General features: G+C 39.2%; 1 protein-coding gene across 3 annotated transcripts in view; it reads right to left on the bottom strand.

Moving 5' to 3' along the window:
* Nucleotides 1-21,775, bottom strand: part of LOC311252359 (diacylglycerol kinase iota-like) — a 74,804-nt gene that overhangs the window by 31,991 nt on the left and 21,038 nt on the right. For all 3 annotated transcript variants that reach the window (XM_084345442.1, XM_084345441.1, XM_084345440.1), the window contains exons 2-3: nucleotides 5,705-5,813; nucleotides 1,770-1,865 (exon numbers count right to left, since the gene is read on the bottom strand). In XM_084345442.1, the coding sequence (XP_084201568.1) occupies nucleotides 1,770-1,865; nucleotides 5,705-5,813 (205 nt within the window). The remainder of the gene's footprint in view (nucleotides 1-1,769; nucleotides 1,866-5,704; nucleotides 5,814-21,775) is intronic.

Here is a 21,775-nt window from a genome sequence, read left to right on the forward strand (position 1 = left end):
AGTAAACTGTAACAGTATCAACACAGGAACTTTTATCACACATTGGCTTTTAAGTAGCCATGGTTATATTTGCAATGTTGATATAAACTGTTTGGTAGGAAGGCACTACTTTTGGTGCCTAAACCTAACCAAGTAGTTTTGGTGCCTAAACCTAACCAAACCGCGACTGTGTGACAACATAATAACAGTCCAAAAGTCAAAATGAAGTCAGTTTTTGGAGTCCTTCATGTCCAAAACTGGCCCTAGAGGTGTAGATAGAGCAGTTTGAACGTTAAGGAGATTGGTGAAGCTGCTGTATTTGACATGTTGGGAGTGAGAACCTGTTGAATGTTTCAGATGTCTACAAGCTGTTAACAGCTCCACCGAAGAGGAGAGCCACTTCCCCTCTAAACATTTGGGATGGTTTCCTTCAACTAAATGTTTGAGGCCAAAAAAGATCAAATAATGCAATACTTCACAGATTTTCTACAGCAGGGTTGAGTTTAAAGCCTCCCAGCATCCTTCAGACTTTTTCCTTGAAGACTGAGACTAAATCATCCATAACTAGCCGAGAACAGATAGGAATGTGCTTATTCATGTCAACCATGACTTGTCAAAGCAATCTGAGATTCCTCTGAGGTCAGCTTGTCCTTTTCAGTAGCAAAAAGCACTGACGTAATACTTTTCTAATTAAAATGTATGACAAAGATTATAGTGAATTAATTTCCACTGCAGTTCCAGCATTCTCACCTTGTTCTTGTTCACACACTGCAATTACATGTCATCAGTAAAAATATTTAGATGTGTCATTATATCATTGTCAGTTGTAAAGGTTAGATCTCAGGTCTTCATTCAAAGTGCTGTTGTTCTTTTTAAAAGGTGTATGGATGCAGACAGTGTCCATAATACCTATAATTTAATACATCTCTGTGTACTTGTAGTTTTAAGTTCACTTTCTCTATCTTCTGAGTGATTTCTTATGCTGCTTTGTAGACACGGTTCATCTGAGTGAGAGTGTGGCATCCTGTTTAAAATAACGCTAAATTACAAGACTGCATTTAAGATACAAAACGCTCCATTTCCAGACTCCTGGGACCACCTGCTCTGTGCACGAACTATGAGCGACCATTATTTGATCCATGAATCATGAAGGAGGGGTGAGGAGTAGAGTGAATCGCATGTGGATTTTGAACATTTTAAAATAACACGTGAAGGAGGCTGTTTGTGCTGTACTATTATATGTGGGTCTCTTTTTTCAACATTTATCCAACTTTAAATGAGTTACTGTCACGAGAGCTGCATTAAAATCAGTTTTCAAATGAACAGGAACATTTTACTTCTTTCCTTTCAGTCAATACTTTCATTAGAAATCCAGAATGACAGTAGAAAAAAATAAAACCATACCGCTGCTGCAAACAACTGATGCAATACTGCATCTTTACTTAACCTAATTCCAACCAGGTTACTCCAAAATCTTGTGAAACCCAGAGACATCAAGTATTAACTGCTGCTGATTCTGAAGTCATCGATTCTTTCTATTTTGTCTTACTGAAAGAAAAATGGATGGAAAGTTTTGAAAGAAAAACAATAACAAAAGGCAGCAAGATACCATGCACCATTTTGTTGTCGCTTGTTCTGCGATGTGAAACAAAACATGTATTTGCACCTTTATTCCTGTGTACAACCGTGTTCACAATGTGCTTGGAAAATACATTTAAATGAATAATTGGGTGCACCTAAATGAAAAAGTTAGGCGCACCACAGGAGTGGTCAGTGTGTGCACTACTCACTGCGGTCTTCAGCAGGCAGGTGTCCTCGCCGAGATAACAGAGCTCTCCTGAACAACTCGTCTCCATCCACAGGTGATCGCCATTCACTGCGTTCTCCTGCAGAGACGCGGACAGAGAGCGGGGGAAATAATGATATAATAATAATAACTCACATTATCCCTGTGCATCTCTCGCTCAAGATTATTTCCAGTCACATTAAACTGCAACCATATGCACATGAATACACCGTAGTGAAAGCGGTCAACGAGTGTGTCAAGCACATAATTGCCGCTGCTGAGTGGGTGTGTAATTTCACAGCGCATGTTAATCAAAATGCTACAGGAGCGACAGATTCAAGTGGAAACACACGTGAATGGCTGCATACATGTAGAAGGATTATATTAGGTTTAGTAAACAGCCACTATCCATGATACTTACAGTATATAAACCATACTATACTATACCATGTATTATTGTACAGAAGCAAAATGTTTATTTGACTTGACTGACATTGCCTAAGAGACAATATCATCAGGAGCACAACATTTTGGGTTGTATGTTTTATTTCTTCTATTTATCTATTTGTTTATTTTTCATGACAAATGTGCACAAACACAGTTGACGTCTTTTCTAACTGAGTTTTCTTTTTCTGTTTTAGAAAGACTGCACATTTAAGAAGCTGAAACGATTAATTGATTATGAAAATAGGCGATTAAATTTATTTTTGACTGACAAATCGTTGTAGCTCCCAGCTATATGTGAGAAAAGAAGCTAACAAAAACTAAATAATCTTATAATATACTTACAGAAGGTCTTGTTTTCGTCGTAAAATACATTTGTGTTGGTGAGATTAGAAGGTGAAAAATAGTTTGGGTTTTTTGCCTTGTTATCAGGACTGTGGGTGTGTTTTGTACTGTAGCTGTTGCTGACATGTTGACTGTAATCTTTTTTTAATCTGTCTCTCTGTCTCTAACTCATAGCCACAACTGCCTCTCTGCCACAGCTGTCAATCAATAAAGCTACGTGAAGTAGAAATGCTTAAAAATAAACAAAATTAGTTTCTAAGTTCTGCCATTATTCTGTCATTTTGCCAAAACCTATAAGTGGCCCCTTAGTGAATACGACAAACACTACCTGACTCATCAGCACTTAAAAGGAGGCCATAAAGCCGTAGTAAATCAACCCCTGAGTGTATATTAATGAGAGCTTAAGCACAATGATTATATATGAGCGTGTATGTGTGTGTGTGTGTGTCCTGCAGAGAGCTAAAGGCCAGCGATGACGTGGTGGAAGTGTCCCTGCAGACAGAGCCAGAGGGGAATCTCAGATGTGAGCCGGCAACAGTTTGTCTACTTACAACTTCCAATTAATTATACAGCAGGTTTTATTGAGTATACATTATGGATGTGCGATTCACTCAGTGCTCATTTATACCGTAAGATTATTACAGATTATTAGTCGACCAAGATCACTGGAGACTATAAATCTCCCACACAGACATTCTGGTTGTTTTTGAACTTGATTAAACAAGAATCAGATTTCAATGAGTTTGAAGTATTTTGGATGTGGATGGAACAGCCTTGTTTGTTTTCTTTTCAGAGCTCCAAATTGGAAATTGAACTGATGATTCTGAGTAAAAATCCTCCCTCTGTCGTTCTTCTCGTGTTGAATAAGATAAAAATAGAAGCATGTCTGTCTTCCGCAGGGCCCATTGTAAACAAGGTGAAGTTGGCAGCGGTGGTTTCTGCTAATCCTGTTTTAGAAACACAGACTATCATCACAAATTCAGATCGAAGGATCTTGGATTGTTTCTGTGATTATTGTAGACCAAAAAGCCTGAATCTGCAGTGGATCTTCTGAAAAACATATTTTGTGATTTACAAGTATTTTGTGTTTTTTGTATATATTTTTACAAGAAAACCTGGTTTCAAGTCATTTACAAACTTATTTAAAGAATTTATGTTATTTCTCGTATTCTATGGAGTCATGGGAGTGCCATAAAAAAAATCTGTAAAAGAATAAGAAAATGATGTGGATATATGAAGAGAAATAAATAAATGAATCACATAACATATGGTTTTATATTTCCAAAAACAAATGGGAAAATTAAATTAAATAGGGAGAAGAATGAGAGAAATAAAGAAATATATACATATATTTTCTTTTCCTTCTCCAGATTTGTCTGGCTGAACTTCAAATCTTCAAAACAAGAAAGAACAAGGTGCTTCAGTTTGGGCCCTGTAGAAGGTTCAGATGTGATTGGAGCTGGTAAATGCTAGGATGTTAGCTCTGCCTAATAAAGACCACTCCAGAGTAAAACATTTCAGATTAATTAAAGAGTAAAAGTCACTAATTACAGAAATTTCTAACCTTTTCATTGATTTGACCTTTTTCTGTAAAAATGTGGAATTTACAACATTTTAATCTCCTGTTTGAATGTTCAAAGGTTTGATTTTTGTCATCACAAATTGCTTGATTGAACAGCTTTGAAGTGCCACAGCTGAAATTGACAAACATGAATTTGTGCATGTCTCTGTGAAGTGTCCTTATAAAGCTCTTATTTTGCATTCACATGGATTTAAATGGAAATAACGATGCCAACTAACATTTTTGTTTCACTTTTTGGCATTGCTGTCTAAATTGAGGAAAGTGTTTTTAAATGGCTCTTTAGTTTTGTGCACAGTTATGTAAATGAAATCCATTAACTTCTGGCAAATAAACCCAGAAAAACTCAAATCGCATAAAGGCCTGACACATAAAACTTTAATTCCCGCATTCAGTTATAAAGAGACATTTTCTAATAAAAAAAAAAATCCAAAAGAAAATTGCTGCCTTTCATTTCCACATGAACATATGTCGGTTGAAAGCAGTCTGGTAACAAATCTGTCACCATGAAAATCCAAATGTCATTCAGTGACTCAGCCCAGACAGAATAAGGACAAGACAGATTGGGACAACTGTGTTTTTATGCAGTGTTTGAACCTGTAGATGCATAAAGTACATTTTGAATTTAACTCCATTTAAGTACATGCGCAGTGCCTTTCCACACTTGGGGCATTATATTCAACATATTCGTAGCAAATATTTGCATATTTGTGTTGTTTATTCGTCACGTCGCCTGTGTGTAAAGCCTTTAAGTCTGCATGTGTTAAATCTAGTAAAACATATAGGGCTGGGTGCTACTAAGTGCTGTAACGTAGGCAACTGGACTTGTTTCATTTTCTTGAAGACGTTTCAAGTCTCATCCAAGAGGCTTCTTCGGTTCTGGGTTTGGTGACGTATCGATATTATATCGTTAGCATGACATGACATAAGTGTTGTCTTTTCCTGGTTTTAATGGCTGCATTATAGTAAACGGATGTAATTTTCTGAACTTACCAGACTGTTCTAGTTGATCTAACATTTGTCTTGGTCATGGTCAAAATCTTATTTGGTTCATATCAGGGAACTACTACCTACAATTTGCTCAAGTGTTGTACTTAAGTCTCTACATTTTCTGCTTCTTTATACTTCCACATCACTGCATTTAATTGATACCTCTAGTTACTAGTTACTTTGCAGATACAGATTACATTAAGTGTTCATAGGCTATTAATTGAGAGGAGTAACCAATCACACAGAAGACTAAATTAATCAATTTTATCAGCAAAAATGCTGATAATGTATCATAATCATACCGTAATCTGTCCCAAATTCATATTTTGTCATCCTTATAATACTGTATATTACAAAATCAATGTATATATGCATTTGATCAAAAATATCGCCCAGATAGCATTTATAAAGTGCTGTTGAGGAGATTTCAGAATATCGTATTATATATTCTGTATTGCCCACATCGTCCAGCTCATATATATGCAATAAAAACACATGATCAAGAAGCAGAGAACAAAGCACAGAACTCTGATCCTTATTCATATCCCGTTATATAAGCTGAGTGTATGTGCATGTCTGACCGTCCAGTCCACGCCGGTGCGCAGGTCCTTGTTGGGCCCATTGGATGCAGGGGGCAGGGAGGGCTGGGGTGGACCGAGGTGCTGAAGGCCTGAGCGGGAGATCGCTTTCCTAAAAACAACATGAAACAAAAACTTTATTAGCAATCGAGCCGGAAATGCTTGTAAAGAGGTGACACTGATGCAAAAATCAACACTGTCATCCTCATGTATGACACCGCTCTCTCACCACAGAGAACTAGATTTCAGTATAATTTAGTGTGTCAGTTAATTATTCATGTTATGAGACCATGTTTCAGCGGGTTCAGCTGCAGATATTTGGTTGAGGAGAAGTGGGAACAGCTTGGAGGAGAGACTGCCAGCAGCACTTTGGGGTGACGAGAGACGGATCTGTTCTGTCGGAGCATGAGTCAGCACTCATCTCTCTCTCTCTCTCTCTCTCTCTCTCTCTCTCTCTCCATGTTTCAGTCTCTGACGCTCGCCCTATTAGGCTTTACTTCCTCTCCCCACTTTCTGTCATCGACATGTTTATGTATTTCTCTGCGTTTCCATTTCTTCACCATCACCGCCTTCAACCCCACGAAACAGCCATATCCTGTCACAACACCATCTCTATGTATTCATCTATTAACTGTTTAACTATCAGTAACAAATGAATGTTCATTAAAGCAGTAAAAAAAACAAATCTTCCTGCGGTGAAGTTGCCTTTAAAGGCCCAGAAAACCTGTTTGTATTCAGAACACAACCTTTTCTGCCAAAGTTTTAATTATTTTGGTTATTTCACCTGAGAATGTTCAATGTTTTCATCTTTGTTCCAGCTTCTCTCTCTGGTTTGATTTCGGAAAACACATGTTGTGGTTGCACCAATCAGATTTTAGCAACATCTGAATTAAAATATGATGACAGGTGTGGGTGGCGTTGTTCCGTTATGTTACCAACACACTGTCCATCAATCTGATCAAAACACACCCACAGCCCTGATAAGTTTTGACTGTTATATTCTTAATAAATAACAACTATGAATTTTTTTTATAGTATAACTGGAGAAAAAAAAATGCACATAGCATCCGTTTAAAGAAGTTTTCGTTCCAACGGCAGTTTTGATATTAAACTGCATATTATTGTCAAATCTACAACAAAAAAGGTCAACATCAGTACAATATTTACAGATGCAAACTTTTTAAAAGTGAAACATTTCTTACAGTTAATCTGAATCCGTGGTGCATAAATCAAAATTGACTATTCCAGGACTGGTGCATTTTTCCCTAAAAGAGGTTGATTTTTTACTTACAGGGTTAAATCAGATTACCTGAAAATGTAGTCAGATACTGTAAATAGTGACGTAATCCATTGGATTATGAAAATAATGGTAATCTAATCTCAATTCTTTTGGATTACTTCAGAATCAAACATTGACTATATTGCACCTTAAACACAGGAAACTGACACAGCAACAACAATTTCAGATCCTTTTTCTTCTTTTTCATTACAAGTGCAAGTGCAAACTACAGATGTACTGTGTGTCTTCTACAACATGTCGGACGCTGTTTCACAAAAAAGGGCCATCTTTTAAAGATTGAAAAACTGAAAACGTGATCAATTAATCCCTGACAATGTGAGCATAATGTAACTACACTTTTAAAAAAATGTAATCTGGATTTATTATAGTGCGTCATATTTTACAATCTCATTACATAATCCCTACTACATGTATTCAGTTGCTACACTTGCTAAGTGTGTGCTTTTAGTAAGATTTTATCTTTACCATGGACTTCATTCAATTACAAAACGTTCCTGTTCTCCATCAACTGAAACGTGGTGTTTTTTAATGCCCAGATTAAAATTTACATCTCATTTTAAGAGAAAACCCTAATAATTAAGTTATTTTTATCAAATTTTGTCATTAATTTGTATCATGTGAAAATTTCAATAATATAATTTCACACAAACTTCCAGACGTTCTGAGATCCGGAAAATTGAGAATTTCTGAATTAGAAGGTGATGTGGTTGATGAGCACGACTTGTATAGTGACCTGGTATTTACGGGAATCAACCGGTGTATGTGTGTGTGTGTGTGTGTGTGTGTGTGTGTGTGTGCGTGCGTGTATGAGTGTGTCTGTCTGTCAGTGGAAAACGTTGCACAGAGCATCTGAACCCTCTGTTGAAAGTTTCAGTGGCTGTCTGTCTAAAATTATCAACCAGGACAAAGGGGAGTCCACTTACACACACTGTAACCTGATGACACACCCTGACACAACCACACACACACACACACACATTCACACATATGCATGTACGCACCCTCACGACTGCTGGGCTATAAATAGTATTGCGTGGGTGACAACAGCACAAATACAAGGACGTATGGTGACTGGACATATGCTACATAGAACAGGGGACCACACAAACACACACACACATACACACTTCATGTGATGTTTACCATCAGTGTCTTATTTTTGTAGTTTCGGTCATGTTTTCCTTTGGGTTTAATAAGTTGCAGTTGAAACTCAACCGCTGCGACCCAAGGACGTGAGAACGAGCTCAAACCGCATCCATTAAGGGAAGTAAGACGAGCAGTCAGACGATCAGACAGTTTTATTGAAACTACTTATTTGGAAGTGAAACCGAGGGCAGAAAGTGAACGTTGGACATCTACGTATAACGTTTATTTAAAGGACATGCCAGGCTTGTTTGTGGTTTGTGCTGTTTTATTTATACACTTTAGTTGTTGTAGTTTTTGTTTCATTTTAATCTGACTGAGATTTGCTTGAGGTTATGTGAATCCCAACAGGGGTTGCCATATCCACTGCCCTCCACTCAGTCTTCACACCCCTGGAGAAAAAGAGCAGCTACATCAGAATGCTGTTTGTTGATTTCAGCTCAGCATTCAATCTCTTCTATGAAACTGATAGGAAAAGGTAACACTCCTGATATTTTGCTAGTTTATTTTGTTAATTTATTACGCTAACATATACAGTATTGCCCAGCTGAAACTACAGGGCCTATCACACTTTCGCCTCTTGCCAGTACAAAGCGGTGTTACAAGACGGGACGAGCCAGATTAGCTGGTTAGCATGCTAACTTGAGTAGTCATCTCTGCAACACAGTACGCAGATGTCTTTGACATTACGTCAACGCTGTTGTTTCTTCACATTCTGTTGATGTTAGTTCATCTTTTGAATGTCTTTCACTTAATTCTGGTCATATTTAACAAAAATTGCCTCTTTAAGTTGGTGGATAAACTATAACGAGTAGAAATGATGGCTAAAACAATGAAAACAAGATCCTGATTGTTCAACTAGACTTTGAACATCCAACACACACACATACACACTTAACCCTGTTGCTTATTGCCGTGTCTGACTGTTGAGCGGCGAGGATTATTATAACCTGATTATGGTTGATCAGATATGAATGAATAGGCTGTGTGTGTATGTGTGTGTGCAAGTCTATTCATAATGAAACAATCCTTGCATGAAAGTGTGTACCTGAGTGTGTTACGCTGCCAACAGTCAGAGAGGGAAAGTCAGAGCGACTTAAAAAAGACCCATCAGCTGCATCAATGTACTTGACACGAAACAAGGTAAATGGGAATACACATTAAAATATGCAAACACACACACACAGAGACACACAGACACTTTCATCCAGAGGTCACAGGCCACCATTACATTTGAGTGAGTACTAATCTACTAAAAGCAGACAGGATCACAGGCATTAAAGCGCACTCCTAAAATCTAAACACACACACACACAAGCAAAAACTGCAGTGTGAAGCTTTCTGTGGTCTGCACACATCAAAACCATGGCATCACACACACATACACACACTTTTACTTTGCTTCAGAGTTATTTTAAGTAGATTTTGTCCACAAAAGAGGCAGCGAGAGTGCATCACTCTAAAAATAAATCTTGTTTTAAAGCATTAATAAAAGGAAAACCACCGTGTGACAGAGGACAAATCACACCACATCAACCACGAACAGTCAGCGTTGGATTTTTGTGTCTTACATAATAATTTGTCGACTTTAAGAAAAAACAGACAGATGCAGACACTCTCAAAGAACACGTGTTTTCTCTGTAAATGCACAGGTGAGGATAAAAAAAAAAGAATTATACAAGCAGAGAAAGCGGAAAGATGAGATGTGAGATACGCAGATATGAGGCGTTGCCGTGAAGTTTATGGGAATTAATGACTTGCACCAACATGAACAACCTTCATCTAATTCCATCAGTGTTGCAAGAGGACGACTGCTCACTTGCAAACTGATAGCGGTCGACCTTGACTTCCGAGAATGCTGGTTTTGTTCCTTCATTTGCTTGTAGGTGCTATATTATGACAGTTATTTGGTTTTTCTTCTCTATTTCCAGCCCGCCTCCTGGAAAGAGTTGGATCAACAGGTCTGCATGTCACATTGTTGGCATGTGGAAGTGTGACCTGCAGTTACCCATATCACTGTTTATGTACGAGGACATGAATTTCAACAGAACTAGGATTCTAGCGTCAGTTGAACTGCTATCACATTTCTTCACAGGAACAACAACAAAACATGCCACTATCTACGACTCACTGATCTGATAATTATGGGCAGAAAACAAACTCAACAAACATTCTAGGTACCAAACTATGTCTGACTTGGATGTTTTAATCTAGCCACACATCTTGTTTTATAAATCTACAAAGTAGAGCCTAACCATTACTCAATTTTTTGGGGCTGAAGCTGATACCGATATTTGGATGTAAAAACATTACATTTGGCAAAATATTGTTTTTGTCTAAAATGACATCAATTCACTGAAATGGTCAACGTTTTCTGCATTAAAATTTTTAAAAAGAAGAATTTTCATATCAATGCTTATCAGGCAACATATACACCAAAGTATGAAGTAGCATCCATCCATCCAAAGTACAAATACCCAGTAAAGTATAGGTAGATCAAAATAGTACCAAAGTACTTTATGTACATGAGTAAATCTACTGAGTTTCTTCTGGTAATGACCTGTTGGAGTGGGTAAGCACACTTTGGGTAACAGCCACCTACAGTAACAGCACACTGGGTGACACATAATGTTCAGAAAAAAAAAAAAAACACTTTCAAGAAAGTCGTCAAGACTCAACAGGTCAAGCAGAGTTAAAATAATGGAGGAATAATATCATTTATGATCAAACCTAACGTATTTTTACAGATCTTGAAATAAGTGACATCACCACAGCTAATGTAACATTAAACGTGTCAGGCTTGCAGAGAGGAACAGACACTCGCTGCGTTGAAGCCTCTGATGAAGAGATTACATTGAAACCTTAACAGAGTTGAATGCAGCTGCTCACAGATCTAACACCACCTACTCTCTCTATAATTCTGTCTCCTTCTCTTTACATGGCCCCGTCCTTCTTTACTGTCTCTGGAACTAATCGCCCTCCTCTTCCTCCTCCACTCTCTTCTTCTATTCTCCTCCTCCTCCTCCTCTTCCTCCACGCTGTCTCCTTTTTGTCTCCAACATCACTTCTCTCAGATCTTCCTCCTCTCTCCGCCCTCTAATCTCCCTCTTTTTCTTTTTGCTCCTCCTCTTCCACCATTCCTCCTTCTCTTGTCGTCCTTTCCTCTTTCTTTATTTTCTCCTCCTCCTCCTCCTCCTCCTCTTCCAGCAGAGGTGGGTTGTCAGCGTCGCCATGACAACGGCACAGCGGGAGCATCGGCAGCTCATCCAGTAATTATATTTGTAGAGAATCTGCTTTATGTATGCATGTGTGTGTGTGTGTGTGTGTGTGTGTGTGTGTGTTTGTTTCAGTAACTTTACAGTAAACTATAAATGCAGTTAAGACAGAAACCTCATGTGGGATGACTTTACACAAACACTGTCTTTATTTCTCAGCCTACACACTGAGGATGATGTAATGTGTAATTCTTTAACTGTTTTCTAAATACAGATCCTCAGTAACCACAGAGGGGTCAACAGTTACTACAGTAGGAAGTGTTTATAAAAGCTCTGAACTATTCAGGTGATTAAGGTGGGAAGAAAATACCCTTCTCTTGGTGAGTGGTATCATTGATGGCAAACAAGCCTGCACTGGTGTAATTTTCTGGCTTAACCAGTTTCAGAAAATCCCAGCGTCTGTGTGCCTCAGCATGGCCAGGCATGGCAATTTGTGATTACTGATAAAGTGAGAACAAAAGTAAGATCCACAAGAATAACAGGCAGCTGCAAGTGGGAGGAATCGAATTTAACGTCTTCTGACTAGCTGAGCAGAAGATGTTGTGATTATGTGGGAGAAGTTGGTTGACAAAAGAGACACAACTGCACCAGTGTGGGTTTAGTGTTGAGTCGGTTTCGCTGTGCAGGCAAATGTTTGTTTAAGGTGTGATGAAAAATTCAAAATTTGGAGGCAGATATTTGCTTTTGTAATCAGCTATTACATGTTGTTACCTAAGCTTTCATAATCATTTAGTTACAAGCACGATGTGAGAAATGTGTGTTTGTACTTACGAACCTGTGCCAATACATCTTAAAATGTGAAAGACTCACATGAAACACAATCTCAGAAATGTTTACTGCAAATGTTGAAGTCCAGATGAAACATGTTTCAAGAATATCTAGCTTGCGTATCATGACGTACTTCCAAGTAAAAGAGGATGGGCAGGCTGAAGCTGAATGCAAGCCAGCAGGCCATAACCACAATATTTTGGGGATACAGAACAAGGTTTGAGGTGGCTAACACACAAAGACACACCCATGTAACATGTTGTTGCTAGCCAGCTTACTGATGAGTCTTAGCTCCTTTGCTACGAAAAGTTAAAGATCGGTTGTGGATGTCATAATATGGTTGGTTGAAACTGGTTGGTTTAAGCCTACGTAAGCACATGTCATATTTTGTTTTACAGGTAGGTTTATAAGCAGGAGTGAAGATAACTCCACTTTTTAATTGTAAAAGTTAAAAAATAATCTCTGAGCTCTCCTCCCATCGGTAAATGGCTCTGGACCAGAGCAGAATCCGATGTGTTTATTCCTCCAGAAGGTCTGGCTCTACACCCGACTCTCTCTCCAGAGCTAGTTGTCTCAATTACGTATTGAGCGTTTAAGTAATTGTTACGTGTTTTAATCAGTTGTCTGAAGCTCAAAACAACACATAACCGTGTTCTCTAGATGTGTATATGTTATATTTTAGTTAAATACAAGAAAGAGTGACAGCACACTAATGCACAGGGTAAAGGACACAAGTTATTTTACACAGGACTTCTCTTTATCTTCTTTTAGCTGAACTAGAAGTGACCTACACTGGCATCAGTTATGGTTTAAATACCATCCAATAAGGTCAACTTTTCAGAAGGATTCTGTTCTTTCAAGAAACATCTACATTTTAAACATGTATTCACCACACACAGAAATTAAACACCTGCACAAAGTCCTCACAGCTAGGGACAGCTGTCTTGAAAAGTCAACAGCAGTCGGAGTCATATGAATTAGCGTCACAAGAATTGATTTGTTTCACTCCTGCTTTACAGCTGGTAATAATCCTTGTTACAGGCAGATTTTCAAAGGTTAACATGGCAGCCACTCGCTCCACAGTTTCACTCACCTGTAGCCGAGAAGCCGGTGAAACCATCGTACTTTTTTCACCCTGCCTTTCCTCTCTCCCTGCCTACCTGCTCCAACATGTATCATTATGATTATAAAGGGTTTTCACACTTTTTCTGCTGCTAATGTCCTCCACAGAAAAAATCCAACGTGGACTGACTCAACCAGCAGTTATTTCCCGGCACAGGTCAGGTAATTATGCCAATCAATGTGACGGGCGACGGAGACCTGACACCAGACATCTGAGCTCTGTACTGTGTAACAATGTGTGTCTGTGTGTGTGTTTTTTGATTCAGGTTGAACTTACGTAGGTAGTACAGAGTTACGATTAGCTTGATATTCAGTCTAATAATAGATCTGCCTTGAAGCTAGCCAAAGTAGATGAGATTAACGATAAAGGAAAAGAATGTACACAATGGAAGCAGGAAACAATAGTGAATGTGTGTTTGTGTGTGTGTGTGCTTGAGAGCCGTGGTATCCAATGAACTATGACACTGGATCCACTACACCTCCTCTACGTCCTCAACTCTCCTTTACCTCTGCCCCCATGTTAGATCAAAGGTAATAGGCTAATTTACAAGTTCCCATCCAAATTTTAACCAAATTTTTCTGAAAAATCATCAGAAGAAGATGCTAATTTAAAAGAACGCCAGTCAAACCTCAAAACATGATGGAAGTATGGCATTAATCTTGGTATCAAGTATTCTCATTGCTTCACTAAGGTTTATTGTCACCATTGTTGTCTCTCCAGTGGTTGTTTAGGTCACATGCTTCAAGTACATCATGATATATTAGCCAAGTCTGTTTCCATTGCACCATCTTTTCCACCTCACTTTACAGTCCTAATGTAAGAGATGCTACGTCAGCTACGCTAACCTCTTGAGGAGCGGCCATTGTTGTTCTCGAACAGACTGTTGCCTCTCTCACTTGGCTCTAGCTGCCAGTATTTCCTCATGAGACACTGATTGGTTCAGCCACTGTGTGTTTTGCCATAAGCTGATAGCTTGAAGCTTGGCGAGAGGAGAATCCAGCTGCCTCGCAAGGTAATGGAAACCATAAAATCTTCTATGGCTAAGGTACATTTTCCAAAAAGGACGTGTTATAGATAGATACAGATAGAAAACCAACATAAATGTGCTGCTTTGGCACTTGTAAATGAATGTACCTTATCCCGACAATACAAAACTAAATAAAGCAATCCAGCACCCAGTTGCACAACACTGCTGGTATGATACTAGAGTCTTCAAAGAGATTGCATCATCTCATGGTTTATATCATCATATTGCCCAAAATGTCTCCCTGTTCTGTCATCGACTGAAAAGTTACATGTGTGTGACTATTTTCTGAAAGCAGCCTATTCAACCTAAAATACCGTCATGTCAATATCATGATAATGGTTAAAAATCTAAAATGGAGAGCATCTAGTTTCAATAAAAGGATGAAGTTTTGACTTTCTTTCTTTCATCCCCCTCCACCCACTCTTCTCTCTTCTCTCCTCTCTGTGTCCTTTCCCCTCTTCGTTCCCTTACAGGTGAATCTGCTCTATTTTTGGACCATTACGTAAGAGACAACCTGGCAAAGGCAACCTGAGAAACACACGCAGCCACACAACTACATGAGCTCATGCTTACACATAAACGTGCACACAGTCACACACTTCTCAGTTGTATGAAGAGAGGCATTTAGCTGAATGTTTGTGCAGCAGAGTTGGACTGATATGGGGATTTAAAGGCCAAGAAGACCAGCTCTTTTTCAAGCCTTTTTATGCTGATGGAGAATTTAATTCTTGTCAGAAAAAAACGACGTTCCAGAGGATTTAAATGTCTCCTCGTGACCGAAAATAGACTGACAGAAGTACTGACGAAACTAATGCACTTTCTCAAATGATAAAATGTCTTAAACTTGTGTCTATGTGTAACAAATTTCCAACTTAAATGTCCAATTTTTCCAGTTTCCATTTATAGCTTAAAAGTTTTTCTATTAAATAATTTTCTATCATCCAGAAGGACAGTAAATTGAAATAATTTGGCATGTGGTTTGGCACAAAGGTTCAGCACTTATCATCCACTGCAGAGATTTCGTGCTGTGTAAAACACATGATGCCAAACGAAGCTCCTAACTGGCTAAGATAAGAGGAAATCATGTCAATCCTCACTTGGTTCAACTCTAAATGGACTTAGTAAAATACAGTCTAATGATCTCAGCCTCAGTTGTCTGACAGAATTATTGATCAAACCAAAAATTATCTCTTCGGACTCCACTTCACTAAGTGCACATTAAAAAATCACCAAGTGCAATAAGTTCAGTTAGTTAAGTTATCCTTTATTGAGCCCTGTAGGGATATTCATTCTCTGACGTTAACCTATCCTCAGTATTAGGCTGGAATATATCTCTTAGAAAACATAACACATGCTGCTGATACAATTTTCTAACGAGTCAACAATATTTTAATTTGTTCCATGTATGAAATCTGTCACTGGCAGAGACCATCCATCTGGTATCACTTGGTAATTCATTGGTATCAGTTGCTCTTAGCAGCTTTGTGAATAATGTAGGTCTTAAGAAGAACCTCTTAAACCGCTTTCACATTGGACCAAAAAACCTCCTAACATCTGGCTGCTGTCTTCAGTTGGAAAGGGTGCAACTGGCATTCATCCCTGGCTCAAACGCCTCTGCTGTAGTCCCAGGTATCATGCTAATTTTCATCCCTTTTCTGGCATGGTACGAGGATGCGCGTTTAAGTAACGAATGCTGACGTGTAAATAGTCCATTCAGCGTTGAGTTTGAAAAAAAGGCTTGAGTAGAAGATATTTAAAAAGTAACCTGATTAAAGGTCTTTTGGATGACAGCAGATATACTTCCAACTTGTTAATTACTGACCCTTTGGGTTGGCTCGGCTGACCAATGTGAAGCATCAGTATCTGACAAGTTGGGATTGAGACTCAACAGTCAACTGTCTTACAAATTGGATCTTTGAGCCTTTAAAAAAGTAATGTGTGTCTGTCAACTCGATGTCAGAGAGAAGAGAGAGTGAAAAAGTGGTGTGTCGATCGCACAAAATGAGCATTGAAACCATTTCAAATGTTCAGAATCGATCGATATTTCATCATCTTTGACAACACTAGTGGTGGGTTTACTCACATTTACTAAACCTGCATGTACACGATCATTTTGGTGTAATAACGGTACTTTCCAGGCACTTTTACTTAACATGTATCAGAAGGATAAGATCTTTGTAAATATGCACCCTGGGTTCATTTCCCAGCGGTGTGACCTTTTGCTTTCTTAATTCAGTGACCGTAAATCGCAGTGTTTGCCGGTGGAAAGCCAGAGAGGGATCACATCATTGACTTTACATTACATTAGTCGGATGAAACTGAACCCAACACAAGACGCAGATCTGTCAGCTGCGGAAATTTACAGCCTTAATATGGACACAGTGACGTAAAAGCCTCATTAACATGGAGCTCAAACATTCGAGGTGACAGTTAAGGACACTTCAGTTCCCGGCAGACTCTGTCAGCATCTTCTTATTCGGTACAATCTACCAAACACTTGATCTATTCTTCTGTTGCTCCAATTCTTCTGGCTTTATCTCTCTCCTTTCAATCTTCTCCAGTCCTTCTATCTCACCACAATTTCTCTACATCCTTTTATTCTCTCCCTCTCTCTCTCTCCCTCTATATGGGTCAGTGTGAAAGGCTCGCTCGTTGCCGCTGGTGACACAGCATGCCCAGAGTGTGTACATGTGTGTACACGTCTGTGTGTGTGTGTGTGTGTGTATGGGTGCATGTGTGTGAGAGAGACAAGAGATATGTGTCTGTGTCTCTACTGGCCTCCTCTCAGTGCCTCAGGTAATGGAGTGTGATGGATAAAGGTTGATCACCACATGCAAACACACACTCAAAAATTACAGACTTCATGAGACAGATGGAAGGGGGTTCAGCGTCTCTTGACGATGGTTTTCAACATATTCAGACCTTAAAACGGTAAAAAATAATGCAAAAACATGACAGAAACATGGCATTTATGTTTGTTTCGTGTATTATTTTGAGGAATGTTGCAGTCTCCTCATTGCTTCCCACAGATCTAATGTTATCGTCTCGTCAGTGGAAGCTTAAGTGGATTTTTTAGTCACATGCTTAATGAACGTCAGGATTTTACTAAGATTTGTTGTGTTAAAACTCAGACGTTTTTTTTCCTTGTGGAACAAGTACTACAAATATCAATTTTGTTGTCTTCCTTCTTCTCAATGCTCATATTCAACTTTCATGTGCATACCACCATCTACTTTATCGGACTGTGACGATGCTGCGCTTGTAGTTTCATTATTTCTCTTTATCTGGCCCAATATTTATCATGCATCCCTTCTAAATACCAATATATTTTCAATGAGCCGATATCGGCTGATTTATAGGTCTAGGTCTAATGATGATGTGTTCTGAGAGCTGCCAAAACGTGGGCTACTGTGCATGAACACATCCTGCATAGACACTGAAGGCTTAAGCTGCTGCAGTCATGATGTGAGGCTGCATTCAGGCCGACAACAGACATGAATTAATGTGGTGGAAAAGCCAAAATGGTTGGCAAAATAAGACTATAAAATCATAAAACAATGCAAGCAGAAGTAATCTATATATTATCCTGCAGCTGTAACACACAACAACTGTTTGGCTTCAGGGCTCAGCCTCAGTCTGACCTCAAGCACACAAAAATACACACAGAAACACACAGGAACATGACCGCACACATGCCACAACTGACAATAGCAGGAAGAAATCAACACACAAAAGACACCCACACACACACACACACACACACACACACACACACATATGCACACAAGCACAGAGTTGACACAGTGAGCTGCAGATAGTGCTTCTTTATTGTCAGTCCACACAAAACAATATCTTATCTGCACACACTCGACAGTGATCACACACAAACACTTCCCCATCTCCCCGCTTTGCACTTGTGTTTACGTGTGTGTGCCTGTGTGTAGCGGGCTGGGTGTGAAAGGGTGTGGTTGTCATGGCAACCCCACTCAGACTTCCTTCCCAGTTTTATCAGAGCCTACAGCATTCCTCCCCGTGTCTGTCTGTCTTCCTCCCTGTCTGTCTGTCTCGCTCTGCAGACCTCCTCTAATTGTGTGTCTGTGTGTGTCAGTAGTCGTTAACCACTCAGAGAAAATGTCTGCTCGGATGTGAAGTTGCCCCAGCGGTAGACGACAACCAGCCACCAGCTTGAATGATTTTTGCCCAGCTGTTCTGCCAGCCTGCTGAGACACACTGACTATCTACCAAATAAAACACCTGATGCACCTGTGGGCCATCGAAGCACTGCAGGCACGACTGGCCCAAATAAGCCAGGATCAGACTGCATAATACTTGCGTCTTTCCGAATGGTCGTCGTCATGTCGTGGCCTGGATAAAAGACATGCGTGACAACACGTTGAAGCTTGAGCACGACCTGCGTGATGTGCAGGTGATCAGGAAGAGGAGACACATTTTGAGTTGGTGGTAGATATTTTAAAACTAGGTAGGACAAATTCTGACATCTTTCTGTCGGGGCCTCGTGAGGTGTCCTAGATTCAGAATTGGTTGTCTGACACTGTGACACCGGCAAAACATGTGGCGATTATCAAACTAATTTTAGCGGGGTGTTTGACCTGTAGTGCAGCGGTATTTGTTTTTCTTGTCCCAACGAGTAAATAATGTTCTTCCCCCCACTGACATTGGGGTGAGCTATTCTGAACCATTACTGCAAAGCATAGATTGTGTTGGACTTTGTTGTTGCCCAAAATTTGAAAGGATAGAGTCGTAAATGTATTACCTGTCATTTTGTTTTTCACTTTTTAACGATGTTGAGACATGACCTCATGAACTCTTGTCACAACATCCTCCACCGCATCCGTCCATCTTTTTCACCTTGTTTATCACTCACATCACAAGTATTGGGCTTCAGACACTCAGCTGCTGTGACATTTTGGGATAGCTAGATTAAATAGCGATATAGCCTACCAGTGTGATAGCTAAAGCAAGCTGGACATGAGGTCATGCATTTGAGATCAAAGACTAAACTAAACAACAAGCTTTTGAAGCAGCACTAGCCACCTCTGCTAAACAATTCCTGGAGAAATTTCCTGGTGAAAAAAAATACGTTGTTTTGGCATGAAAATGAATTAATGTCATGTTAACAAACAATGTGACTGCACACTAAATCACAAATAATAATAATAACATTAATCACAAATTGAGGTTGTGATCTGTTATTATCTTGATAAAACGCTTTTAAAAAACAGTTAGGTAAGAAATGTTTTATGGTCGTATTTCTACAAATAAGTTGTTCTTGAGTTTGTTTCCTACTGAGCTGGGGGTTTTTCTCTACTTTAATAAGTATAATATATTTAATTATAGTCTACTCTTCTCTTCTCTGTGTGTCTCTGACAGCGAGTGGGTGTGTGAGAGCAGCTGCAGTCGGGTACACCATCAACTCTTATTAGATCACTTCTCTCTCACACGCACGCACACACACACACACACACACACACACACACACACAAACACACACACAGTTAACATGCAGGCACTTCTGGACAACACACTGTTATCGTGAATGCAGTGCAACGTGGGGACCAGTAACACACACACGTACACACACACAGTCATATAAACACACAGAGAGAAAGAGGCATGTTAACTGAAATATTAAACAGTTTCACAGAGGAGCACATGTTGAAATACAGCAGGGGGTTTAATAGTAGAATAGAATAGAAAGCAGATATGTCGTGTAGAAACTTTAAAAAGATGTAACAGGTGGTCGACAGAAAATAACCTAAAACAATTTTGATAATTGCTTTATTGTTAAAGCCATCTTTCAAGCAAAAAGGACCAATGCTTTTCTTTGTTATATATATCGTAAATTAAAATTTCTTTAGGTTTTGGACCATTTTGGACCAATCTGAGGATGTCATATTCCATTCTGGGAAATTCTGACAGGCCTATTTATTTATTTTCTGACCTTTAATTGACTAAATTGGTTAATCTTTGAGTCATTAGTTGTAGTCCTAGCAGTGTTGCCAACTCTTTTCCAATGAAAGTAGCAGGCACTAGCTCCATCGAAGTTATTCTTTAGTTCTTATGGTTTCCAAAAAACTATATGAACGACTGAATTGTGGAGAATCTAACCGATCTACAATGTATAACCTGTCTATATTCGCAAATAAATTACTTTATGTATTACTTTTGTATTGGTTATCCCCAACACTGCTTACAAGCTCCAATACAGAGAAAGTCGAGAGTGACGACATAACCACAGAAACTCACTACAACCAACTGAACTCCCACAGCAGGAGAGAAAGAGACCCTGGCGTTGCTGGCAGAAGAGCCGTGGACTGCTCTCTCTGCTTACTCTGAGCAGCATGCGTGGGAATGAATTACAACATAATATATTTGAATATATTTCTCGCCTTTTCCCTGACGGTCTGAATAAGTAGATTATTTTGTCAGTCGTGGCATTTTAGAAATAATGTCACTGATCAGTCGTTTGTATATGCTTTCCATTCATTCTCTATGCAAGCAGCCGTGAATTGCACTCTGGTAGCGTCGCTTAGCGCTTCAAAAGATGTGGTGTTTCGTTGCCTGCTCCTCATTTTTATAAAGTTGGGGTTAAAGCTACTTTATACGAATCAATGGTGTCCAGCATGACTCTAAAAACTATCAAAACTAACCGTTGTCGAGTTAAAATGACGCTTCAGCAACTGCATGGGCTATTTCTCGTCTAAAATGTCTTTAGAAACTCAGGTGCAGCCAGTGAGTGTTTGCGTGGTTGTCGGCGGGTGTAGCCCGTTTTGGTCAAGCATGCAAAGCCGGGAAGTGGTGCAAGCCCTCAGTTCAAAAACACCCCTGTGGACACCGTAAAAGGGTCTGAAAAGTTGCTTAATCTAGCGTGAAAGTCGCTGAGTTGTGACACTGAGCCCTCGATATAAGAGTACAAGACAAAGTAGGAAACAGTGAAGAAGATTAAAGTATAAATAAACACTAACGCTGGTTTGTTAACATTGAAATAACTACTGACTAACTTTAATTAACTATGATGGCGGTTGTTACCCCTAAAACATTTTAGATCTTATATCAAACTTATATCAAACTCTTATATCAAACTTAAAACTTAAAACTTTATGTTACATTTGTGTGTGTTGTGTATGTGCATGTGTGTGTGTGTATGTATCCGGTTGTGGGGCTGGATACAGGAAGCCTGACTCTTTCCCTCTGACCTTCCTCCCTCTATTTATAAGCACTCTCTCTCTCAATAACATACATGTCAATTTTACCCTCTCAGCTGTGTGCGCCCTTTTTTCTATGAATGTTCTGCATCTTTACAACTGTGTCATGTAGAAAACAGTCAGTATTTTGCACTCATTTTTATAGTATAAACATAGTATAGTTTTTTCCATTCAGTATGCACCGACGCCTGTCAATCAAACCATAAATTTGG

The sequence above is a fragment of the Pagrus pagrus genome (assembly GCF_965226575.1).
Source record: "Pagrus pagrus genome assembly, chromosome: 23".
Classification (NCBI taxonomy): domain Eukaryota; kingdom Metazoa; phylum Chordata; class Actinopteri; order Spariformes; family Sparidae; genus Pagrus; species Pagrus pagrus.